A 27,381-nucleotide genomic window follows, 5' to 3' on the forward strand; every position below is an offset into this window, starting at 1 on the left:
GTTAGCCTGCAGAAATTTGACCGCAGCAACAGAAATTTTTCAATAGGCTGACTTGGGATGGCTGGATCCATTTAAATGGCTACAGGAATGAAAAGTACCTCAGAAGCGAGTGGCTTTGTGAGGTTTTCTTTTGCTCCTCTGCTTTTACTAGAATGACGGGGTCAAAATGCTAGAGGAGTAATGCTCTTGTTTATGTTAGATCACCTGTCTGAAAGTATTTCCTGACTACAAACCTCAAATAAAAAAATTGAAAGATTAAGGCCTTCAGGATTATGATTTTATTTTATTAGCAAATATCTGCAGAGCATTACAATTCAATTTAGTGATTGCCTCCACCCACCTCCCTTTGAAATAAAAAGTAAAATAATGTAGGTGCATGAACTTCAACATGATGAATCCTGTATTCAAATCAACTAAGTGAAATTTCTGTGCAGATGTGTCATTTTAATTAAAATCTACAGTCAGGCTTTTCTCTCTGCTAGATAAAAACATTCCCATTCCCATGGCACATTTTTTACTTTTCCTCATAAATATGCTCTAGGGCATGGGCGGGCAGTAAGAAAGAAAGAGCACCTTGTCACACTTAGTAGCATGAATTGTCCCCTTGCATGCAGGAAAAGCTATTTGCAGTTATTCACAACAAGCCATTGTTGCACCAACTCCCAAAGAGGACTTATTAAAATGCAATAATCCCCTATTCAAACAGAAGGAATAACCATTCAATTTTCTGCAGATCTAAAACAGACTGTAAACTCCCTTTTGCCAGAATGATGAGAGTCTTGATGAGGAAATTTAATTTGCAACATTCAATGATGGAGATCTCTCAATCCTCTCTCAATATTTCAATCCCTCATACTTATTGCCTCTTGTTTTATTTGTCTCTTAAATCATTTATATAACTGCCACTAGCATTGGCCCTGAGAGACCTGTTGAATACAACATGCTTGAAAAGTTGTGGGCTGCTACACCGCTAACCTGTTATGCAGATTAGCAATGAATTGTGGTGGAAAAATTGAAAGATGGTCTCCATGTTAGGCTTCTCCTTCACTCCTGAACTGTTGATCCTTTAATTTGATCATCAATATTTCTGTACAGATGATATGTTACATGCATGTTAGTTGACATTTTACAAATACATTTAAAACCATTTAAACCAAAGCTATTTAGTCTCGTAAAAGTTAGCAGCATTTCGCCGTGATTTGTACCATAATGTGTTCTTTCTGCACAGTATCTGATGTTTCTGGGAAACCTAAAAGCAATACTTCATTAAACAGTAGTATTTCCTGGCAGTATCTGGTCATTTCAATGCCTCTGCAATAGTGTTTCCACCATCTTTTACCCAAACAATGGACACTAGTACTGTATGTTTACATGTCAGTGACCATTAGTTGTTTTTTGGGGAGGTTTTTTTCTTTTTATGATGCATTATGAGACAGTTTGATTCCACCATATATTTGTGTGTTATGACTCATCCACAAATTGGTACAGCCATTTAAAACTTTGAATATATTGTTATGGGGTCGGGAGGGTGATTTCACAGCATCTTTGTGCTTTTTTCCCTAGTGTTTGGCAGTGGAGACCTGTCCTTTCTATTCAGATGCTAAATATATATTACAAGTACTTTACTCTGCAAGTTGCTGTGATCTCCTGGGCTCCACACATTACTGATCACTGTGTCTGTTATCGTCAATTTATTTTTCAAGCCTTCTAGGCTGATTTGAATTCCTTTCTGGCAGGGTGCCCCAGAGAATTTTGATGATGAGTAGTTGCAAAAGTGACAGGCAGTCCCTACTGATGAGCTGTGATGATGGTGACAGCATGGCATCCCACAGACCGACAGAGGGTTGAGCATGGTGCCATGTCCTGCGGCAGCAGCGGATGAAGGCCTGGACAAGAAAACTCCTTCTCTTGGGCTGAAAGTAGTAGTGGTCGACAGCCATATGCACAATGAAATGGAGAGAGGCTGGTGGCAGGGAATATCAAGGAGTTGTGAGCATATTCCATAAACAGTAACTGAGGACTGTTAAGAGGGGTTCTGAGAGGCAGTGCACTGCAAGCATGCCACCTTTTCTTAATTCATACACTCAGCCTATCCATTGTGCAGGGGTTGAACCCAGAAGACAAACTAGATGAGGCCCCCTGCAGACGGGAAAACTCTGAGGGCAAACTGGGGACCATGGTCTGAGCAGATATATTTTGTTCTTGTGATCAGTCCACACAAAAAGCCTTATTGGTAACCTCCAACCAATGGTGCCACTGTAACTAATTGTAAACAATTCCCTTTTACCAATGTCAGAATTTCTCTCAGCAGTGGACAGACAGCAGGAGAAGAAAGCATAGGGATCAGACAGCCCCCATCCACACTGCTCTGCTTTTATAGACAGAGAGTTCTTGAGTAGGTGCTGAAAGACTGACCAGGCGTGATGGATGTGTTGCTCTCTGTAGCGGGAGAAGATGAGGATGTCATCTAGATAAATAAAAACATGTCAGTTGAATATGTCACAGAGCACATCATTCATTTGGGTCTGCAGGGGCATTGAAGAGTCCAAATGGCATTATGAGAAACTTGTATTGTTGAGTTGGGGTGTTAAAGGCTATCCACTCATTTCCTTCTCTGCAAATGAGGTGGTAAGTGTTGCACATGTCTAGTTTGGTGAAAATGGTGGCCCATTGGAGCCACCTCAAGACAGACAAATGATGCCTGCAGCCAAGGAGTCGCTGCACATGGCCTTTCTCTTAGGCTCTGACAGAGAATACAGGTGCCCCTTGAGAGGTGAACTACCAGGCAGGAGGTCGATGATGCAGTCGTACGGACAGTATGGGGACAGAAACATGGCCTGGCTTTACTTAAGACCTGTTGGAAATGGTGATACTCAAATGGCACATTGGAGAGGTCACGTAAAGTGCCAGAGTTTTAGGACAGAAATGAAGCTTGCAGCAGACACCATTGATGACAGATGGAGCTCCCCTCCAGAATAGCCCCAGTGAGCCAGTTGATGTAAGGGTTGTGAAGACACTCCATCATGGGTATCCTCAGATGAGTGGTGGACACAAAGAGCTATGGTTGTGTAACTGGATTATCTCATGATGATTACCAGAAACAAACAGGGGAACAGGAGAGCTGTGGTGTATGGTTGCACCATACAGGGGAATGCATGCTTGGGCATGGCACAGTTGGCTAGTGTGAGTGCACACTGAGAGACGATGGGCCTTTAAACGGTACTGTGGTTGACCCACAGGAGTCACTTGAACATTTTGTCCAACTTTCCAGGATGGTCTGATGAAGTACACAGAAGTAACTCTCATTCATTATGTTGAAGGAAAAAGTATGTACATTTTTGCCTGCTGGTTGTGTTTGAAAGTATTTACAATTGGCTGAGAAAAAAATTACCTCTCACCTCCACCCAACAGCTGGTCCTCCTCCATTCACCCTGTCTTTTCTTAACTGCATTGACACCCTGGCTATGAAACAGCAGTGTTTATAGCCAGAATTATTGCTATACTTATCTTTAATGACTTTCTAATGTATTGGCATCTTTAATAAGCAGTGAGGTTATCAATTCCCCTAATTAGGCTGCATGCTCCCCAAAGAAATTTCATATTAAATAGCCAAAGCCTGCTCTCTGGCAAGAGGCTGTGGATAAAAAGGGAGGGGGGCGGTGGGTGTTGGACGGTGCTGCAGTGCTTGGAACTGTAAGTCAAACCCCATTTGGATGGATTATTGTTCCCTCTCAGGGGTCCAGCTCCCACTCTGTCTCTGCCACCCTCTATTTTTTTGAACAAATGACTACTATTAACTAATGTGGGTCGGGAGCAAATAGTGGCCATAATGGGACATGAGTACTGATGAGGTGTGTAATACTCTAGGGATTTACTGTTAAAGAACATTGTTGCATTTGGACTGATGGTTTCAAGTAAAGTGATGATCAGAATGCCAGTCTTTGTTTTGCTGTTTCTATACCATCAATAACTATTTTTAATGTCCATCACTGCTTTCCAATTTTTCTTCATTTCCTAGTCTTAATTTTGGAATCTATGCTTTCCACTGTACAGCAGCAATGCTTTCAATAAATATTGATGTACCGGTATATTTTTACCAGTGTTCATCTTTCCAAATCCAATAGCCTGACCATGTAAGTCATGTAAATCCTGCAAAGAACTTTGCATTATTAATGTTAATATGTAAGCCGTAGCTCGTCTCTCTGTAATTGTTTAGGAATATGCATGTGCATATATAAACACAGATGCTGACTTTCATCCATTGTTGCATGTCCCCTTTATGGTAGGTTTCTAAGAAATCATCTTGCATAATGTAAAATTAACCTTCCATTTAAATTAATGGTGCTAGATTCCCCAGGTTCAATGTAATTTGGTGTTCTTGAGTAGCAAGTAACACCCTCTGAATATGAAACAGGCTGAGGCCAAAGGGCCTAATCTTCTATCACCTTGAACCTGAGAGGAGAGGATGCCTCATCCAGTAGTGGCTAATGAGATTGTGTTCACCTCTGCAGAGAAAGAGGAATGTGAAGGGATGGGCATGATAAAGGCAAGGAGGATGGATATGTTGGACAGTGGGAACCAGTGAAGAGGATAGGAGATGGCAGAATGATGGCCCAAGTGAAAGGGACATAAAAACAGTAGGTTGGAAGATTCATTGCACAGGTAGCTAGATGCAGTTTCCCCCCATGGATCACAGCTTGTCTTATTTCACTCATCCCTTAAGTCCTGCTACAGGTAGTGAATAATGTGCATAATATATTGTTTGGAAGAGCCAAGCCATGTTCCGATGAAGGCAAAAATCATCATCCAATCTGGAGCATAGGCATATTTCTCTGTTCGGAAGATAACCCTTTACAGGAGCGTAGTCATTCCGATATTTAACAAAATGTGAAGGCTGTACTCAAATCAAATCAAATCAATCTTTATTTATATAGCGTCTGTTACAATTAAAATTGTTTCTAGGTGCTTTACAGAATCCCAGGGCCTGACCCCCAACAAGCAACAGTGGCAAGGAAAATCTTCCCTTTAACAGGAAGAAACTTTGAGCAGGACCGGACTCATGTAGGGAAACCCTCCTGCTGATGGCCGGCTGGATTGAGAGAGAGGAGAAGGGGGAAGACAGGTAAAGGAGAGAATAGGCAGAGATCATAGAAATACATTAATAATACAAGCTGCTAGTATAAGAGTAGAGTGGGTCGGCAGAGTCGGAGGTCGGCAGGCCAGCATACAGCTATAAAGGTGGCTAGACCTGTAGATGGATACGGGGGGAGCAGAAAAGCTATACAAGAAATAACATCATCAATGATCTACGAGAGGAGAGGAGAGCAGAGAAGAGAAGAGATTGTTTTTTTGTATTTTTACAAAAACACTTTATTTACAATTTACACAGGGCCACAAAACGCACTGTTTAGAAAAATCACAGAACAACAATAATAGTAATAGTAATAATAATAATACCAACAACCACAATAATAAATAAATAAATAAATATTAAGAAAACAACAACACAATACAATTTATCCCACCAAGGGGTGTGCAAAGTGCAAATGATCCGCTGTAACAGTGCATAAAACATTTTTGTGGCACTATATATCGTGGAATTTGCCGAGGTCGTTTATCATTTTATAAAAACCAAACTCCAAGCTCAGCCTACACTGGACATTGCAGCGCCATACAGAGGTGGCCTCACTATCTCCAGTTTTTGAAATTTTGTTTTTCCTTGAGATGTAAATTGCCATTTTTGCCTCACCACAAATAAAATTCAGGAGTTGCCACTTGTTGCGAGCCGCTTTGTTGTATCCTGCATCAAAAATAAAAGTTCTAATCGAAAAGGTGGAGCAAAAAGGGCACTGGTCCGACACAGCAGTGTTCATTCTGGAGAGGAGAGCGTTCAGAGCAACAGCCGCATGTAAGAACCTCAACTGGAGGTCCCCGGTCCTCTTCTTCAGGGGTGGCTTGTAAAGGACCCTCCAGCAGGGGCGGGCTCTATCCCCACGACATATGGGGGAGAAGCCACTTCCATTTTTCAATTTTTCTTTCTACTTTTTCTGACGTGTCTAGCCAATTTTTCTTTTCAGTTTCTTCGTCTCCAATAAAAACATCTAGGTACTCTAGGCCGTCCCTCCACCAGGCAAGATCCTGGGGAAGGACCGGCAGACCATTTTCCCACCTGCCAATGGCCAGGGCTTCACTCTTGTGCCAGTTGACCCTGGCCACGGACAGGCAGTTGAATAAAACCGTTAAATTAAATAGGGTGTCCACGTCACTCTGCCTACGCACCACTATTATTATATCATCTGTGTAGGCAGATAAAACTATTTTTTTGTAAAAAGACGGCAAAAACAGGCCATCCAAGTTTGTACGGATCCTAGAGAGGAGGGGTTCACGGGAGAGAGTGTAGTGTATTCCGGAGAGGGCGCAGCCCTGCCGGACGCCTCTACGCACCCTGAAGGAGGCACACAGACTGCCATTGAACTTCAGCATACTCGCAATGTCACAGTACAGGATACGGATCATGGCTATGAAGCCAGGGCTGAACCCGAACCTCTCCATAACCTTCCATAGGAACTCGTGTTCAACCCGGTCAAAAGCGTTTTCCTGGTCTAGCGAAATGAGACCAGTATCAACATCCAATGATCTGGAGACTTCCAAAACATCTCGAATTAGGTGGACATTATCTACTATGGACCTGCCGGGCACACAGTAAGTCTGGTCCCGGTGGATGACCTGCTCCATAGCTTCCCTCAGCCTGGAGGCCAAGGTCTTGGACAGAATCCTATAATCCACACACAGTAGAGACACAGGGCGCCAGTTCTTGATCTCACGCAGGTTGCCCTTTTTTGGCAGGAGGGTGACCGCCGCTCTCCTGCAGGACAATGGCAGGGAACCCGAGGCCAGGCTTTCATTAAAGACCTCCAGCATGTTGTGGGCCACAATGTCCCAGTAGGCTTTAAAGAACTCTACTGTGAGCCCATCGACACCTGGAGACTTCCTTCCCTTCATGCTGAGCAGGGCGGCGTGGAGCTCATCGAGTTGCAACGGCCTGTCCAGCTGCGAGTTTGCCTCCTCAGAGACCCGAGGAAGGTCCCCGCAGAACTCATGGAACAGGCCGTCATCCCTGCGATACTCACTCTCATACAGTGAGGAAAAGAACTCCACCGCCCGCTGCCTTATCTGGCCCGGCTCCACGAGTTCCTGCCCTGTGCTCGAAAGCAGTGAATGGATTATTAGGTTCTGTCCACGCTTTTTCTCCAGCCCAAAGAAGAAACTAGTGGGCGCATCCATCTCAGTGAGGTCTTGAATCCGGGACCTGACCAGTGCACCCTGTGCCTGACTGTCCAGCAGGCTGGCCAAGGCCATTTTTTTGGATTGGAGGGTTTCAATACACCCTCGATCTCCTGTGGAGCTGCCAATCGCCTCTAGCTCCACTATCTCCATCTCCAGGTCTTTGATCGACCTGCGTGTGTCCTGCGTGGCATTGAGAGTATACTGCGGGCACAGGAGCTGTATCTCTAATTTACCACGGTCCCACCACTGTCCTAAGCATGTAAAATCGGATTTTTTTAAAAAAAAAATTCTGACCAGAAATGACATAAAACCACTGTAAAACTATTGTCCTGGGCTAGGCTGGAGTTAAAATGCCAGTAGGCTGGGCATAATGTTCTTTATAGTGACTTCACCTAAAACCAGCGAGTGATCGGTAAAACCAACTGGCATGATGTTACACTGCCTAAAAACACTGAAGTGAGCCTACCGTCACCTAGGCGGGACCAAGTATATTGCCTGCTGTCTGCGTGCATCCTCCTCCACACATCCACCAGGCCATGAGAATAGGCCAGCTGTCTTAGACAATGTTGCGAGGCTGGGTGAGGCTCTGCATGATCGCGGTCTAAAAAAGACTCTGTGCAGTTAAAATCCCCACCCAGGAATAAAAACTCTCCATCCCCACAACCATTTAAAGCAGTGCTGACTTTTTCCAAAAAGCTCTTCCTCTTTGTACCACTGGTGGGAGCATAAATATTAATAAAAACCAAGAAGTGGTTCTGGAGGCGCGCGTTCACCAGCAAACACCATCCCCTCACCACATGCTCCACCTCCAGGGATGATGGAGTAAAGCCCCTTGAAAAAAGAAGGTCCACTCCACCACTGAGGGTGGTGTTGTGGCTCAGCAGCGCTTGCCCTTCCCACTCCTTCTCCCAGTCCGCTTCGATGCCTCTGTCACTATGGGTCTCCTGAAGAAAATGACATCAACGTGTTTTCTTCTTGCTGTGTCGAACACAAGTGCCTATTTTTTTTTGCATCCCTGGCTCCGTGGACATTCAACGTTCCAATTTTGAATGTATTCATGGTGAGGGGAAAATTAAAATCAAAGACAGTAAAAAATAAATGCAAGGAAACATCATAAACGTTTTTTTGTCATTTGAGCTGTTTTTTTGCCTTGCCCATGTGCTTCTTCAGCCTAAAAATTTCAGGGTCGGTGAGATCCGATGTTGCCTTATTCCTAATTAAAAAGCTCACTGACCGGATGAAACAGAGCCTGTCAGGGAAATATGTTCCCAGATCAAGGCCTTTCATTACCTTAGTCTGCGTAAGGAACTTTTTAAACAGTCTTGGAGGGTACAACTCAAAATCCTGCCCGTCTGGCATTGTGCCAGACAGTTCGCTGCAGTCTGATATGGACTCGCAGCCGCTGGTGTCTGTGCCTGCGGCTGCATCCTCTATCCTTCCGGTTTTACCCCCCTTGTCCTTCACAGCGCTTTTCCGCTTGTTCCCCCTCACCTCGCTCCCCTGTGCTCACTGCCCCCTCACCTCGCTCCCCTGTGCTCACTCCTCCCACACCCAGCTCGCCAGCCGCTATCCCTGGCACCCCAAGTTCACCTACCACCTTACTCACTCTACCCAGCTCATCTGTTTGGATCATGTCCCCAGTCTCTCCTGCCTCACCCAGTTCAACTGTTTCGCCCATTACCTCACCATTTTTCCTCAGTTTATTCGAATCACACACCACATCAATCATCACCACCCCAGTTAAATCCACTTTCCCCCCTGCTTCACCACTCTCGCCATCCATTTCCACCACCATCTCTACATTCTCACTCCCTCCACTCACCTCAGTCTCACTCACACACTCGCCCCGTTTCTCCTCCGCGTGCGAATCTGCCACCACTCCGTCCGGGACAGCGGGGCCTCCTTCCGCACCAAACCACCGACGCCTCGCCCCGCCGCCGCCGCGTCCGGGTCCGCGCAGCTCGGACAAGCCCTGGCCATGTGCCCCTCCTCGCCGCAGTTGAAACACTTTAGGGCAGAGGAGGTTGCAAAAAGGGTGTAATCAAAATCATCCACCCAGACGATGAACCGATAATTAAACTCCTTCGCCCTGTTATTGAGAATCATATGAACCTGCCTGTAGTGAGACACTACGTATCTCAGCAGCGGCGATTTGCACCCCGACAGCATCTTCCGAATAGGGGAAACCACTTTCCCATGCCGGGATTGCTCCCTTACCAGGAACTCGTCGCTAATAAACGGCGGCACATTGGACAGAGTAATCCTTGCCGCCGGTTGTGTCAGCGGAGTCACTTGGACGAACTGTCCGCCAACAGTGATCCCCGTCTCCACCAACTTGTTCACCTATTCGACCTTTTCTAGGAACAAAACCACCACCCTATTCATGCGGGTGGCGGACTTCACCGAGCTGTGGCCGATTTTTTGGCCCACAGCCAGCGCCTCTGACTCTGTGCTTCCTGCTCAAGCCGGTTAAGCCGGCATTGGCCGCCATGATGGCCGCACGTGGTCGGCCGCCCCACAAACTCACACAAACACTCGATAAACTAATATAAACTCGCAAACACCACAATAAATTAAACTATATTGTCCAGCATTCACTCACACACAAGAAAGAATAGGAAAAAAAGTGCTTTCACACGGTTTTTCACTCGCTTGCTCCTCCGCTCGCACCCTCTCACGTGAAGAGAAGAGAAGAGACTGTAGTTTGAGCATTGTGTACCTTATTAAGTTCCAGTTGGCCATATTTGTTTCATTACTCAAATCTATTTAATTAAAGCTTTTAAAGTGATAATTCCAGTGTTTCTGAAGCCTTAACATGACAACAAATTGATTAATTCAGCTGAGCTTGTTCATAATAATAATAATTTACATCATCAAATGGATTCAGGGGGATGAGTTTGGCAGGGGTGTATTTTATTTCAAATTCTAAAGCAAGCATCTTTTCTGAAAAAAGGCTTTGCCAGAGTCCATGAAGAACCTTTGAGACAATATCCTGCCACCCCTCAGGTGATGACTGTGAAGGAAGTGAGTAGAAGCATCATCAACCAGGACATAGTCACATAGGCCACTGAGCCCTTGTTTTGTCGACGTTACGGAAAAACCTTCACCACCTGGGTGAAGGTTTTTACTGACCAGTAGGTCCAGTAAGGCACTCTGAGTTAATTGCCTGTTGACGGGCAGAGCTAGTCCTGCACTGCTGGATTGCGGGCTCCCATGAGAGTACAGCTGGCTGTTTCAATGGCTGCTGTGGTAGTGAAGAACAGCTGTGAAGTTCACCCAGCACTTCTACCCCCTTTTGGGCACAGAGGGCCTCAGACCCTGAGACCACTTAGAATTTGAACATGTATGACTTCTTTTAATGAATGCTTATTAATAGTTTTCTGCCAAAAATCATCTATTGGTGAGTTGATTAATTAAAATTCTTTCTATTTTAATCACAAGACAATTTTTTTTCATTTCCTTTTTTAGAAACTGTAAGTAAGCAGTTGTTATAATAGAGCGACACATGGCTGACATGGACATGACCTTGTCTGAGTGTTATTCTCATACAGAAACAAACCAGACCTTATTAGTAAACCCTTGTATTGTCATATTTTTTATTCTGTGAAACTGACCTGTAGATTTGGGTAAATTCTTCCAGTCCAGTGAGTTTTGAGTGTAATTCTGTCTATTGTACTGCCCATAGACTGTACACCACAGCAGTAGCACAGTTGAATGGTCAAAACATCTGTAAAATACCACAACATTGTCATCAGTATTTCAGCCATCCTTATTAGCTACCAATTGTATTGTCTAAATCTGCTTTTTAACTTTAAAAATACCTAATCTACACTGAGCATATGGTGGAGAACAGTAATCTATAAACTTACTAGTTCTCACCTCCATGTCAACAGAATTCCCAAGCATGGCACTCTTCCACACGGTTGGAAGAGGTATCCTTGAAAACACGCCCTTCTTTCATTGACGTGGAAGATTAAACAAGTCTGGGCTGTATTGGTCAAAGCCAGTCAACATTAAAATGGCTGGAAGAGATGAGGTTAATTAGGTTGGTTAGTAGTTTGAAATGAAATCTGTTCTGAAAGCCAAATTTTTTGGACAGGCTTTATTTCATGTTGTCTTACTTCAGCTTTTTGTCTCACCGTTTTACTGTCAATTATTTGCACATGTCAAGCAGGTCCACATGGTGGGAGGGAGCTCATCTTGTCTTTCTCACAATGTCTTTCTCCCTGTTGGTAGACGTGAACAGCTTCCACATTTCGGCCTGTCTTCCTCCTCGTCCTCTGATATGAGGATCAATGAAATGAGTGATGGTGCATTAGGCCGGTGGACTAGCCTGCATCTGGGTTCTTGACCGTGTCCAAATGACTGTGGATTGTTAAAGGCTAACCTTTCATGGTCATCCCCCAGGCAGGTACTGCACCCCAGCTTGATGTTCTTCCCTGAGATTTTTATTGAAAGAGCCGAAAGTCTCCTCTGGTATGAGGATCCATAGCGGTCGCCAGAGAGTGAGCAGGGGAAGGGGGTGTGGCCAGCTGGTGGGCTGGAGGGGCTGGAAAAATGACTCCCAGTCCAAAACTATTTAAACTATAGGCTTTATATATATATACACACGTTTGATATAAATGCCTGTAATATTATCTGAATTGTTAAACTATCCTGATACAACTGGCTACCCTGTGAACAAGGAATGCTACATGTTTTTCAATGCATTTTTGCTCTTGTAGACCTCATATTTTCTAAATTTGAGTCACAATTTTCTGTTTCTTTATCTATAGTTAGTCTTTTGTTGTTAACACTGTAACTACTGTAGCTACAGGTGATTCAATGGTTCAGAAAATGTACACCAAATACAATTTGTCATAGTTAACAGCCCATTTTTTTCTGAGACCGTTGACATCTGTATTACTGTAGTTTGAAACTCAAAAGTAACTAAAACATTACATTACAAACATTCCATTCCATCTGTCAGTCTACCATAATCTTTAGCGACTGCAATTAAACTATGTTTACAAGTGTGAAATACTTATAATTTAGCAAATTGCACTTGATATGCTGCACATCTAATCAGTGGAATGGATTGATTTTAGTGTCCTGATGATGTCATAGGATAAACACACCTGAACCCTTATTACCTGATGTGCAGATCCTCTTAATTAGCTTCCAGTTTCTGTAATTACCAAGGATATGAATAATTAGCTGATAGGAAGGCTATCACATGGGATACTTCACCCTTGGCCTAATTTTTCCAACAACTGCAGTCATATCGTTCTACTTTTGACAGTCCCATTTTAGAAGCTTCTGTTTCTGTTTCCCGCTTTCTTTTTCGTGAGTTATGTCGTATTTGTCCATAATATTGTAAAATGGCTCATATTTGGGCAAATATTTTGGAGGTCTCACACGAATAAGGAAAGTAGAGATTGTGTTGACAGTGCTGTGGCGTCTGCTGCTGTGCATGCAGATCTAAACAAATGTATAATGCAGATAAACTGCAAGTAGAACAAAGTTTTGCCAATGCAGATTGTTGAATGTGTCTTTTGTAGCAGAATAATTGATATTCTCGCCTTTCAAGCCCCTGAGAGATTCCTATGACTTCTGCTACTTCTTCTATCATTCTTTGTCTGACAGTGATCATTTTGTGTGTACACAACAGGAATGCAACTCGCAACCCAGGAAAGTATCTTTGGAGTGGGGTTACACAGGATATGAGCTTTTGATTAGATTTCCAGCCTTGAGGATTTTAGTCTGTTCTTATTTGTGTCGTTATTGATGCAAAATCCCACGAGTGATCTCTTTGGATCTTGTATCCACTCAACCAAAAATGTCCTTGTGCCTCATGTGGACAGAGACGAAAGGAAGACAGTATCAGTAAGCTCATGATGGCAAAGTCTGGTTTGAGGGCACATTGCCGGTCTTCCAGCACCAGTGGGTTGTAAATTATTTTGTGAATATACCAAAAGACCATCTCTGATGGTCACGCTTATTCCAATGGTGATAAAAGCTGAGAAGATATGAACAGCTCACCAGTGGATGATTTGTACACGGACAATCAGTATCCCAGTTTCCTGCAGCTAATTATCATCGCCTCATGTTTCTGTCTTCTTATTTCATTTCAAAAAATCATTTTCTTCCACAAAGGTCCTTTTTAAAAAACAAAAAAAACAAAACTTAATTCAGTGTTTGCATAACCCTTTGCTGTCTACCTTCAGAAAAGACAAAAAACAGTTCCAGAACAGCTCTTTTCATGTGCCAACTCTAAAGCCATCTGCTTATGTCTTTAACTGCCAATGTCCAGGGACTTCATCAAGCCTGAGCTGTGGTTTACTGTGCTGATTCAAACATCTACGCAGATTTTACTGTGCACTATGTTGATGCATTAATATTTTCAAAGACAGACACATTTATATTAGTTAAATTATAGATAAACTAGGGATTTATTTTTTTGTAACTGTTAAATATATAGAAAACATGACATTTTTACAATCCACTGTTACTTGCAGACTACAGCAGTTACCAATGTGTTCCCTGTTAAGCCAACAAAGAGGACAATATAGATTTTTATGGAGGTAGAGTTCATGCAAGCACACAGAGCAGCATTATTAGCTCCATTACACAGATAGCCGTACATTTGTTCTCCTATACCAGCTGTCATTTCAGACCAGGCCTACATGTAGCAAAATTATTTCATAATCTTCCGTCATCAGACGGGTTTCTGCTTTAGTTAATTGTAGACTCGACTGCTGATGATACATCCCCTTTACCACTACATGCGGTTCTATACATACCCTGGGTCTCCCTGTAGTGTGTTGATTCCATCCGGCAAAGATGAGACATGGCAGTATTGTGGAAAATAAAATCATGTGACATTTGATTTTAAAAAAACAGTTTTGTCGATAGTAGTGCAGTAAAACATCACACCAGTAATAAACAGTGACATTACATTGATCACACACCACATATTTCACTACTGATGATTGGCTGCATCATTGTGCGTTCACCACTATTTCTATGTGAAGTGGGGGTCACAGCACGCTCAAGGTTAAATGTGCCCTGATGGGAAATCGGTGACACTGTGAACTACAATTAGTCCAGCGTTCATCAGAATGACCTCTCTGACAAACTTTTCTGATGGAATAAGAAATCTGAGAGATTCCCTGTTTACCCTCTGCCTTGTTTTAGTGGGGGGGGGGGGGGGGGGGGGGGGGGCTTCTTGAATGGATAATGGGCCCCAGTTCTCCCAACAGATGAATAATGGAGGGTGGAGTGTTCGTCTTTGGCAGCCAAGTACTGGGCACCTCTTCCCTGCACAAGAGAAACCCACACCAGGTCTATCAGCTGATATGTGACAATAATATACAGGCTGAGCCCATAACAGAAAAGATGGATTGTTCCAACTTTAGACCCGCTGTAGGTTACATGACTCACGGTACCTTACTGTTTAGCCCCTAAGACCATCCTAATTGCTTTACATCTGTACAAAGGTTTTATGTAATAGAGCCTTCTGCCAACATTTGTCTTCCTTTCAGTCTCTTATTGAAGGCATTAATTGGCCTTATTGCCCCCCCCGCTTAGTGGCCTGAGCTAACAGAGGACGTTACCTCTGGGAGGCATTGGGTTTACCGACTATAGTGGTTGAGGAAGCTGTAGAAGAGAGGAAGTCAATATGTCTTCTGCCATTAACACTTATTTAATGGCATCCTTTTTCCCCGTCCATGCTGCACATGGTGTTCAGATGGTGTTCAGTCCAGTCGATCCACACAAGAATCATGACGTAAGGATTTGTAAGAAAAAATTAAGCGTGGTCACTACTGGCCAATCGGCATTTACTGGCCATCCCAATATTCTCCCTATTTTCCATTGTGCACATCTCCTGTCCTGTATTGAAACTGTAATCAATCATATCTTTTTTTTTTTAAATTTGCTCTGCCTTTTATCTTATTTCACCATGTTTAATCTTATTGATAGATGTATGTACAGATGGACAGAGAGAAAGACAGACTGCTTTGCTGTGAACTCTCCGCAGCTGTGTTCTGTGCTGTTCTCATCAATGCACTTCCTGCTGACTGACTGATGTGGAGCTCTGCTGCCAGGGCTTAAGCAGGAGTTGTTATCATCCAGCTACTCGCTGCCACGCTGCACCTCCCCTCAGATGGCTCTGGGATGTTCCTACAAGTGTTATGGAGAGGCTGGGCAAGCCACGAGGGAGCATCACTCACCACACCACAGGAACCCTCACAGGTCTCAAACCTCAGACCAGACCAAATGCAGGAGAAAGCTGATTGTGCAGCATTGTTTGCTAATCCAGCAATGGGGGCTAGCACAGATTGTAATGGTAAATCTTCAAAAACTTCAGCCTAATCACAATGGTAATGCCAGATTCTTTACTAAAAACCAAAAGATATGAGCACACCACTCCTGTTTTCTGGTTCAAAAAGACCTGTCATCCTTTTCATGGCAGGATGTATACATCATCAATCTCTAATGTGCCACAGCATATGGAAGTGCAACTGGCAGCCCATGTTACAGGGCAGTAACTATGGCTGAGAGAATGCTTCAGTCATGTCTCTCTCTTTGCTCCTTGTGTTTTGGGACTATAGGATTGCTTATTCGGGGCTACTCGAACAACACACGGGCAGCAGGAACACTTGACCCACACTCGCCCTGTTGGAAATGTATTCCAATAAGCACAGAACAAGAATCTTTGACTGAGATGTTAATTTGATGCAGATGTTCTGTGAGGAGTTCTGTGGAACAGTTGCACAAAAGCCTGGATGGTTTGGCACAACTCCTGAATGTGATTCCACTGCTCCTTTAATTTAATCAATCTCTGCTCTCAGTTTACCATAAGCTGTCATTCATCCGAGACCTACCTGCCGACCTAGCTAGCTAGCTAGCTAACTAACTAGCTGCCTACCTACCTACCGATCTACCGATTATTAAATTGGACTGTTTGTTGACAAATATGTTATGAGTGATCTGATCTGAAGTGCTAAGTCAAGGTGAGAGTGAACATTCACAAGGTCTGTGTCACATGTTTTAAAAGACAGGGGGTTATAATAACAGAAAATACATCTGGGTGCAATTTAAATTATAATATATAATGGGAAATATATTTGAGGTTTGATAAGGTTATGAGGTGATTATCAGGACTATTTTAATGGAGAGGCTGTAAGAATTTGCCAGCTATTGCCAGCTGATTAGCATATAAATTAGCATCAAAAGTTTCCTCCCTCAATATTGATGACAATTGTCCAAGTCTACATACTTGTAATTCAATATGTTCTCGCCCCCAATTCACATTCAAACTTAGTCAGCCGTTGCCCTCCAGGGTTCATTGCTGCAACAGATACTCTATACTATAGAGTGTATATAGTACAGAGTATCTGTTGAGATACTGTATAGAGACTATACATTGGAAACATGGGGGTTGTTCAATAGATATTGATGGTATTCTTGGCTTTTCAATAATCCAAATGTATGTAGGACAACTCACCGATAGTTAAGGGTTACAGTCTGGATCAACAAGAAGCCAAAAATAATAGCAACAGCACCTGAGTCAGCAGGTTGACTGTCAAAAAAGTTTGGAAATCTGTTCACTCTAAAAAACAAGTTTTACTGAAATATTGTTTATTTTTTAGCTCATGTGACGAGTGAATATTGCAGCCTTCTCTAATATTACCGGAGAATTCTCGTGTTGCTAGTGCCTGCTAGTTACTGTTTAAGGCTTATCAGAGAGGGAAACTGTCATATCAACCTCATATCAAAACCTCATATCAAGGATATCATCTTCGATGTTGAATGGCATGTTGTGGTGGTCGATAAAAGGTGGTTGTCAGATGTCTAGTGTGGCTTTGAGACTGCCATTGTGCTCCATCACTTAGCATGGTAATTAATCCCAAGTAAAGGGCTGCACCCCACGCTCCACAGGGGACACTCCCACTGGGCTCATCCTGCTTTAATTGAGCATGTTTTTCAGAGACCCACCATCCCTGGGATTACATTAGATCCCTCTAATTCAGGCAGCCTGCCTGCAATAGACGTGGGCAAACTGAACACGGGAGGGAGGAAGGAGAGCCAGAAAGCTGGGAAATGTATAAATAAACCAAACAAACAAAAACAGACTCTGTGTTTATTAAAACCCCTGGGATAAAAAGGAAGGTGAGCACTGGAAATCATTAGCACACCAGAGTCAAACTCTTCTCATTTGATCTTGCTCATGGAGGAGCAAATGTAATTTAGCTTCCTGCGAGTAATTTGTTTTAGCAGTTAGCGTAGGTTCCTTTTAATTTCATTTTGCCTGGCATCAGTTTTTCAAATAAGTGTTTTTATTTTGTACAAAGCACATCTTTGTGTAGGCTCAGGGGTTCAAATACTGGCCCTCAACAGCAACTAATGTTTATTCATCTTGGCTTGTTTGCATGTGCAGCAGACAGAATCCTGACAGGAGTGCGCTGTGTTGGATTTTATTTAACAAGACTGTATAATGAGGCGGCTCAGATGTACACTACAGCAGCGAGCAAATCATGGGAGGGGAACAACAAAGTGTTTTTGCCTCTGCAGCTTTCATTATGTAGACGATAGCGCTGACACCGATGCATCTCTTTCAGTGGCTCACCTTCTGCCCTTTTTCTCTCAAACTTGTACAATCTGCTCAAGTCAGGAAAGAGGTATCTCATCCCAGGAACCAAAAACAGATCCCCAACATCCCAAAATAAACTTAAATGATCAGGAGGGCAACTGAACTGGGCAACTGGAGGACAGAAAAACTGTCATTAGGAGATGTTGTAGTTCCAAAGCAACTTGTTCGTTGGTGCTTCACTATCTGTGTGTTTGTTCATGTGCGCGCACACTTGGCAAAGTCCATTCAAAATATTGCACAGTTCTGTACAAAAAAATACTGATAATATTATTAAATTCTGCTTGTTAAGTGACTCCTAAACATGTTCATTCATGGAAGCTTTCTTGCAGCATTCACGGGGTTGTTAGGGCACATTGTTGTCCTTTTCCCCTTCATTTCTCTCTATTCTATAAAAGCAGGCAAGCAGAAGTTTGCAGCCTATAATGCGTAAAGTGGTAAAAAAAAAATACATAACTGGGTTGATTGTTAAGTGCACACAGCCCGGTTTTTATCAGGAATGAATATTATTGGCTCATTTCCAGGACAGGCCTAATGATGAGGAAAATTCCCTAATAAAAACGTAATGCAATGGGCAATGACCCACAAGGTCACTAGAGAGAGTCAAAGTTAATAGTATGCCATGAGGTGTGAAGAGTTAAGTGATTAAAGGCACACAACCTAATCCTGATGTTTTTCCTCCCCATCAAATGGGGATTGAAAAATAAAATGAGGTCTAAATCTCCAGAAGTGGACATTGTGGACATTGACGAGCACACATCCACGCTAATACGAGCTTTGAATAACACATATTTCTGCACCAAACTCACAGACAACCATCAGCCTATTTTCAACTCTAATAGTACAATGTCTGTTTTCTGGAGGAACCATGTGATGAGTCACGTGGGTTCCGTCACCTGTTTTTTGTGCCAAAGCATGTGTAGCAGACCCTCTGCCCATCAGTGTTGTCCTGCATGTGAGGCAGAATTGGAGAATCAGTGTGCCACAGATCCTTATTTCATCTATGATGCTCTGTCTCTACCCAGCGGAGGACCAGGCGTGCTGCCATATCATGCTGTGGTGGACAGCAGTGCCTACAGTTTCGAGTCTGGTCCCAGCCATATTTTAGATGCACATGCCCGACATTTCTATCCAAAACCTGCAGAGGAGCAATGTGCTCCAAGATGGCAAACGATGTTTGATTTGCCAACACATGTCCAATGATTAAAACGTAATTCGCACAAGCAAGCCCCTCCTCCCCAGCTTGTTCCTATGCATGTTGTGATAGGCGGACAGAACCCAGGACCTAACAGAAGATGGAGGAAGATGTGGGGGAAGGGAAGAAGCTGTTTTGCTCTGTGACTTTTTGAAACAGAAAATCAGGGCATATATCAGGAAATTCTATTCCATATGATATTCTATAAATCATATATAATGGGCAGTAAATGAGGAGCCTGTGATGACAGCATTAAATGATCTGTGTTGCCATTGACCCTGGCGGTTACTGCCATCATTCACAGTCCCTGTCCAGCTTCTAGGCGAGCAGGCAGGATGCTTCCAGACATGCAGGCCAACCTGCCTCACTCTCATAAACAGACACTCATCTGTGTGTTGTGTTGATTTAGTAAGATGGCAAAGACTAACTCAAAAGTTAGGAACCAGCAGATCCTAAGGATGATATCATTCATGGGCAGCAATATGTATCCATTACAGAGGAATTTTTTAATCACGATACTCTAATATATTCTACTAAGTAATGTTGATTTGCTCTAACAGCCTGATTATAGGCTATTTAACACCTTCTGTTTGCCTTTGGACATATATCGGTAATTTGTGCTTGATTGACTTCACATCTGTTATCCTTTGGGAAGCGCTCAATTTCAGGCCAAAACGGAGAACACTTTTCACACAACTGCTCATTTGATGTGGTCGTCTCTATAGTACAGACAGTTTTTCTGTGGGCAGCTCAGGCAGGAGACTGTGGTGAGCTGCTTTGCCATGCTCAATAGCAGAGCGCTATCATTGAGCATTGAGGCAATGGCTTCTCATGTTCCCTTCCTTTTGAGCCAGTATCACTCTCAGCTGGAGAGGATTTGGAAAGAATAATTTACTCCTTATTTTGCACCAATGTAAACAAAAGTCTCAACTGTTGGACAGAGGGTAGAGAAACAAAAAAGGAGCAATGAGAAATGAGCTCTCAGTGAAGAGAGAGGCACAATCTTAAGGGCTCCAGATGCAGGTCAATATCAACAATCTAAGAAGCTGAAGCTAATGTTTGACATTCTTGTCTTACTTAAACTTAACACTATGGTCTGACTGTACAGTATAACACTGACTGTGTGTAAATAGCATTCAGGTGTGTGTACAATTTCACTTTTCTTTGTCAAGCCCCTCTAAAGTTAATTGATTCCTTATTGTGCATGACTGGTGTTTAAATAAGATCTTTCCGAGCTCAGTCTTTCTCTGGCCCTGCCAATCTTAATAGCATTAGTATGTTTTTCCACTGTATAATCTATTGATTCCGGCCAGTCATTTTAAACTCCTGTCATGTCTTTTCACTAGACATGTTTCGCTAATAACCATGTTATTTAGCATTAGTGAGAATTTTTTCATAGCTTAACAATGCAGGAATAAGACACTATAAATTTTCCAGGTCCTACTGAGATCCTGCAATCATTCTGCATAGATAAACTAATAAAAAAACGAGTGGCAAGCAACATATTGCATAGAGGTTCAGTGAATGAGCTTGGACTTTTTTGTATACTCGACATGTAGCTTGTGTTAAAAAAAAATCTTGTAGACACATTCTTTTATTTTTAGTTTTCTTTCGATATGAGCTTATAAAACTGTGCTATCTGTTCTATAACACTGTCAGAGTTGGTTTTCACCCTTTTTCTTCCTTCATTATAAAGGTATTACTATTTGATTAAGCTTTTCCCTTGATGCTTTGTTGCTCTGGAAAATTTGCATCTCTCTATTCGTTTCTGAAAAAAATAATGACAGGAATGCGTTTTTCTTTCGCTGTCTGTTCCTCCCCTCCTAATCGCGAGAGGTCTTCATTTAGTGGCACCTGCACAAGTGACAGGTGCTGGGATGAGAAGTGAAAGAGAAGAGTTGATTAAATCATCATTAATTCACAATGCAGAAAGTCAATTCTGCTCGCCGTCTACAGCGATATCCTTTTATCTTACAGTAATGAGCTATGGCACTTTCACATTGGGTAATCCGCTGTTACATTTACTTCACAAGCAAGGGCAAGTCATTGCGGCTAGTTTCTATCTTCATAATCAAAGCAATTGGCTGCACAGCCAGGAAAGAGGGAAGAACATAGAAAAGAACAGCCAGTCATGTTTTTTATGGATCCAAGCACAGTGGAATAACTCAAATGTTGGCCATTTTCAAAGCACTTGCATCTGTGAGTTTATTAGTGTGTGTCCTTGTGCAATGACAGAGCAGCAGCTTGGATTACCAAAATCACTTTGTGAGAGGCTTTAATATAAATGGAGGCAGTTGAGGGCGCTATGTTTGATAATTTTGCTCATCAGACCTCATGAGCACTAATGAGAAGACAGAGTTTCAAAGCCAACACAGTTCAGAACAGATTTATGGTTATTCATCCAGGGCGCCGTCCTAATAAAGATTTTCCAGTTGGATTTAAGGATTTTGTGTTATTCCACATTATTTATTCTGTTGATTTGTACTTAATATTAAAATTGCGGCTGGAATGCTGTAGGTGGATAATGAGAGAAATGGAGTGCAGAGCTCTGTTTGCCCAGTGCATTTATTGCCTCTGCATAATTTATGAACCGCTGAAGCTGACCATCATGGCGGTGTGCCGCTGGCAGCCCCTGGGGCCATATGGGGCAGGTCTGTAAATTGGATGCTGTTACGATTGCAAGGCTGTTTTTTTGCCATCTAGCCTCAAAACAAGAGAAGCTATGAGTCCATCCAGCTACCTTTGAGCCCAGCAGGGCCCTACATCAGCAAGCGAGAGCAATGGTGGAGCTCTCTGTCAAACATTTGCTAGGTTGTCATTCATTTTACTTCCCCTACCTCCCTTGGCTCAGTTCTTCTTCTAATCAACAACTGTCGATCCCTCCCTGTCTACACACACACACTGAGTGTGCTCACCCTGCTCAGACTCCCTCAGTGCCTTTTTCATTAATGACTCCAGTGCTTCTCTGCACCTCAACCATATGCACAGCACTGAGGGCTGCCAGTCACCCAGCATCACACTAATTAATTGATAAAGAATTAAGTCGACCTTGAAATTAAAATTGGAAAGAAAAAATGAAATATACCCTTTTCCACCCTTCACTTACCAAATTCCCCTCCTCTTGTCATTGTTGCTTCCCAGCTTGAAGCATGAACAGAATGTCTTGAATTAGAATTCTGACATTAATATTCCAGCTCAGGTAAATTCATTAAAGTATTAATTAATTAATGAATTAATTAAGGTAAATTATTAAAATGAATCTTAATGCATTTCTTGCATCCATCCAATGACATCATAGTTTCACTCGCATTTGTTCATGAAGGTAAACAGCGAGGGCATAGTTAGAGCCCTTTTTCAAAAACGCTTATATATTCATCATAGGTTTGTTTCAGAGAGAACTTCATATTCAGCACTTTTAATTTTGTCCTTCTTTTTTTACTTTCGCAGTGTGACACCAAGAGTGACCAAGATGACAAGGTAGGTCAAGAATTTTAATAACATACGAACATCCTGTTCAGAACTAAGAAATAAGCGACTCGATTATTTATTATTAGGAAAGGATGGTGTTTGCTTCATTTAAATAAGATGCAACAGAACCGTAACTACTTTATAACAACTTTTAAGCTGTCCCTTGTAATATAGCTAGTTTACACACAGAGAAATTAAACATTAGAGAGAAACTTCAGCAAATAGGTTGCACAGAAACCTGAGCCACAGCCCAGGAGAATATGTAGTCTATGAATCTTGTCACTTGAAAGCTGAGTGTTGATGGTAAGTCTTCAGAAGTGATGTCGTGGCTGGGTATCGGGACTTTGCCTTCTTCTTTCTGCTGCTTTAATTCAAAAACATAACTTTTGAGTTGAGCAGGTGAAAATAGCAAATGAGGAGGTGTCCAAGAATGGTCCTGAGCAGAGCATTCCATCAACACTTGGCAGTCAGTCAGGAATTTTTACTGTACATTAGAAAATCTACAAGAAATAATTCTTAGTGCAACATGTTCCAATAATCGGTTTGTTTACAGCTTCCTTTTCTGCTTGATGTAATGGTTCATATTTACCATTGTTGTGAGGTCTTTGCTCTGCTGCTGATGAACAGTGCCAACTACACCTCTCCAATTCTGACCAATTGTTTGGTAAAGCAACGGTTTACATGGGAGGTCCTTCCTTCCTTGTGTGAAGGTCTAATCGCAGCTCAATAGCTGAGACTACACACCTGCTCTGCCAATATGTCCTTAGTTCATTTCCTGGAAAAAGTGTTCCGGGGGAATCTGGGGTCTTCCTGGTGTATAAAGCCTCAGTCATAACTGCTATTGAATATGCAGTATTGCTGTGTCTGTTATGCTTCTCTTTCTGTCCATTACTACATTATTGCCTCAATATTATTCACATCAGGGTATTGTGTAGTCGGTGGGAGGTCCCTTCTCTGCTCCCGAGTTCATTGTGCTGCTCAGTCTGTGTTTTGGTGTTTCCCCTGTGGCATGAACTGCTGTTTTTAGGAACACTGCTGCGTCTGAAATGCACAGTGATGTTATCCCTCGAGACGTTTCTTCTACATTACCCTGACAGTCCAGTCTGGCAGGATGGTTGCTGACAACTAGATTTGTTGACTTAATGAAGTGCCAGTTTGGGTAGCAGGATTGTGCAGTGTGTGTGTGTGTCTGCATGTTTTAACTACTAAAAATGTACAGAAATTCAATGTCAGCACACAACAAATCCCCCACTTTAATTGATAAATGCTATTTAGGCTTCATTAAAGGCTGCAGAATATGTTTATATTTTCTTTTTACCTGTTGTCAGGTTATTTTCTGACCAGACAAGATTGTTCTTTATGAAAGATGATGTTTGGCTGTGTCCTTGGTTTTCCATTGGGTGGCGTGAGCATCTCTTTCTGGCTATATTTGTGATAACACTGTTGTTTGCTCTTTCATCTTCACCAGTAAGGACAGCACAGTCAAAAAATGTCCATCGTTTCCTTGCTGGTGAACCTGATACTTTGGTCCAATGAACCTGGCGAAAGCTGCTATTTTCTGAATCTTTATTTGGACGTTTCACACAAGCGTTTCACACATTGCTGTGATGGCATTTTTTTTTAGATTTATTCAGCAGCTGCGCCCCTCCAGGTTTGAAGAATTTACTTCACACTGCAACCTCTCAGCCTCTCAGACTGCGAAAAAAGACCAAGTTCCTGTGACCTCTGGACCACCATTTATATATTGTCTCCTTTCATATTGCTTTAATGGCAACACCATTATGCCAGAGAAAATGACTCTGATAATGCATTGCTAATGTATGATGAGTCACCGTTTTATTTATCAAGACATTTATTTACTATGAACGAACATGCATAACATTATTCAACTGTGTGCCTACATTCATTAGAATTAGTTACCTAAACTGAGTTAAATTTTAAACATCCAGAACAAAATTGGTAACTTCAACTTCGGTTTTTCAGCAGTCTCCATCTTTCACATGCATTCCCTATACAGATCCTTGTTTTTCTGCCTTTGTTACTACTCTCACTCACTCACTCACTCACTACCGCTTGTTCCTCCCTTTGTTACTACATTGTGGGTAATTATAACAAGGCCTTTTAGGTTTAGCAACATCAGACATTTGTGATTTGAATCATTTGAATTAGAAGCTGATTGGTAACTGGAAACCTAGAAACACTACAGACTTTGTGTTTGGGGGATACAGTAGGTACATGGTGGCGTCACTGGCTGACTGCTTTTAAAATGAGGATATTCTGACTGGACAACTGTTGTAAGCCAAAAAACATGACTGCTTAATATCTGTTGCCGTATATTCAAATAAATTTCCTACATCCTGTTCCTTTATCATTCCATGCAATGTTAGCCTGTGAAGCGTCCTCTTTTGTGGCTCCTGACAGTAATACATTTAAAGGGCCTGCAAACTCTTTTATTAGCTAAAGTCCTTCTAATGGAAACTTGATTTGAATGTATTCATCCCTGTTGCACGTTGTTGTGTTTTCAGCAGGATCACGCTGTCATTTTAGTCGAGCAGTGCTTGACTCTGAAATCTGCCCAGCGTGTTTTCATTTACATTGTGCAGCAGAATTGAAAGGATCCATGTATGCCCCGCTCTCACCACATACCCTGGTGCAGTTGGGAATGTAGCTTTTGTCCTTGGGCTAATATGATCGTTGAGAGCTCTCTCCAATTCTTGAAATACAAAAGCTTAAACCGTCAACTTAAGGCTTATATTTTATGGCCACGGCTTATTGCAGTTGTTCATTGATCGCGTTATTGAGGCATTTTAAGATGGTGATTCTGTGCTATATTCTGCACAATCTTTATCACTTCGCAGGAATTTCTTTCTTTCACCTCTGGGCTTGAATTGAGGCCACCTTTTCCAGGATGTCAATGAATTGCTCCATCAGGAAGCACAAGCTGTAAATGTCATTTTGTAAATGCATATTAATGGCTGTGCACAAGAGTGCTGTGGTCTGCACTTATTGGAGGTTGGGAATCTGAGTGGGTGCTGTAGAGCAGTTGAGGTGAGTGGCCTTCACAAGAAATAAAAATGGGAACTCAAAACAATAAAAAAGGAGCAACAGTAAATATATTATGTTTGAACACAGGCAATTACAGCCGAAGAGTCAAGTTTCTCAATCACTCCGCAGCACAGTAGATAAAACCATTTCACACACTCCATCTTTCCCACCACAGTGGGAAAGATGAGTAATAAAAAGGAGAAAGGAACTTGTCAGTGTTAAAAGATTATGTTTTGCCCCTGCCAAAGGAAGAGAGTAGTGTTTACAGGCTTGAGTGGATGCTCACTGATCGAAGCTGAAGCTGATTGCACTAGAGTACCCTGTAGCCAGTGATTTGTCATGTACTTTATCATCCTTGTCACTCTGCCGAGTGTTGTCATTGGTTTTCTTCCTGCCCACCCCTCCCCTATCTCTGCTTTTCACCCAAGCGATGCAGGAAATTTGAATTTACTTTGGGGGAGTTAGATTTGTTCCTCGTGGATAATATGACCCTCGATGGAGTCAGATCACGGGTTAGTTGAAGTGATATTTGCCAGGTAATGGTAGTCGTACATCATGGCTGTCAGGCCGGGTTAGAAGGCAAACGCATTATAGCTCCATTTTAGCACTGCAGGCATGTGTGATTATTTTCCATAACCAACTATGACAAGGCTGCTCTGTGGAGTGCATTAAATTTTTACTGGTTTTCTTCCTCCCCGGGCAATTTTTGTGGCTTCCCTCCCTGGTCTGTGTCTGGATGCTGCTAAAATGATGGATACCTTTGGACTCCCAGAAGCACTGGCCAAGGTTAGCGGATGTCACTGATCTACATTGCTCTTCTCAATCCAATAACAGACAAATCCCTCGTCCCCATGAGGCACTTGCACATTGCCTGACATTACAGCTGGCCTCTCACCTTGACATATGGACATATGTGCCATTTTGTCCAGTATAATGTAGAAATTAATGTCATGTTCTATTATTTCTTTGAACAGCATATATAATAGAGTTAACCAAAGTATAGTGTCCTTATATAAAAGAGTATGTGGGACACCTTAGACTGTACCAGTTGACTTCCTTTCTTTCATTTTCTGATCCTCTTTTGTCCCTATTTTGATTCTACTCTCCTTGACAGGAAGGTCAGCAACATAAATGTCACCTCTTGCAATTGACAAATGATCGGCCTTCTGTCTGTTAATCAGGAGGGTCTCAGAGGTGGATGAGCAGGCGGAGCTCATTAGAGTCCCACAGATGAGAAATTAATGGAGATTCCACACCTGAAGGCCTGGCAGGGCCACAATCAGGGGCCCCGGCTATTAGGGGAAGGGTTGTGTAAGTGGCCGGCTCGAGGTTTGGATGGGTAGGGGACCTAATTTGATGAATGACCAGGTCATCAGTCAGCAACACTCTCCAGAAGCTCCAACACACACTCACATGGCATGGGTTCCACCCATCTTCACACTGTACAGAGAGTGAAAAGCCACCAAGGGCCAGCAGGATATCATTTCTGCCTTTGACTTACACTCCAGTCAGCAGGAGTAACTAGAACTAGCCCAAATCCAGATTTAGATTATAATACAGTTTATTTATATAACATGGCTGTGATGGTTCAGAATATTTGCATCTATTTTGGTTGACTTTTAGGCTTTCATGCTTCTTTATTATTTTTTTGTTATTTAATTTCAAAATATTCTAAAAATCTCTTTTCCACTTGGCAAAGTCAAGTGGCCATGCATTCCAGAACTTTAAGTTACTGAGAAAGAAACAATATAAC

General features: G+C 42.5%; 1 protein-coding gene across 11 annotated transcripts in view; it reads left to right on the forward strand.

Annotated features, from left to right (window-relative positions):
* The window catches only part of auts2a (activator of transcription and developmental regulator AUTS2 a), a 284,512-nt gene that overhangs the window by 176,607 nt on the left and 80,524 nt on the right, over positions 1 to 27,381 (forward strand). For all 11 annotated transcript variants that reach the window (XM_029848305.1, XM_029848293.1, XM_029848297.1 and 8 more), the window contains one exon: positions 22,563 to 22,592. In XM_029848305.1, coding sequence (XP_029704165.1) covers positions 22,563 to 22,592 — 30 coding nt within the window. The remainder of the gene's footprint in view (positions 1 to 22,562; positions 22,593 to 27,381) is intronic.

This window comes from Takifugu rubripes, chromosome 15 (genome assembly GCF_901000725.2).
Source record: "Takifugu rubripes chromosome 15, fTakRub1.2, whole genome shotgun sequence".
Taxonomy (NCBI): domain Eukaryota; kingdom Metazoa; phylum Chordata; class Actinopteri; order Tetraodontiformes; family Tetraodontidae; genus Takifugu; species Takifugu rubripes.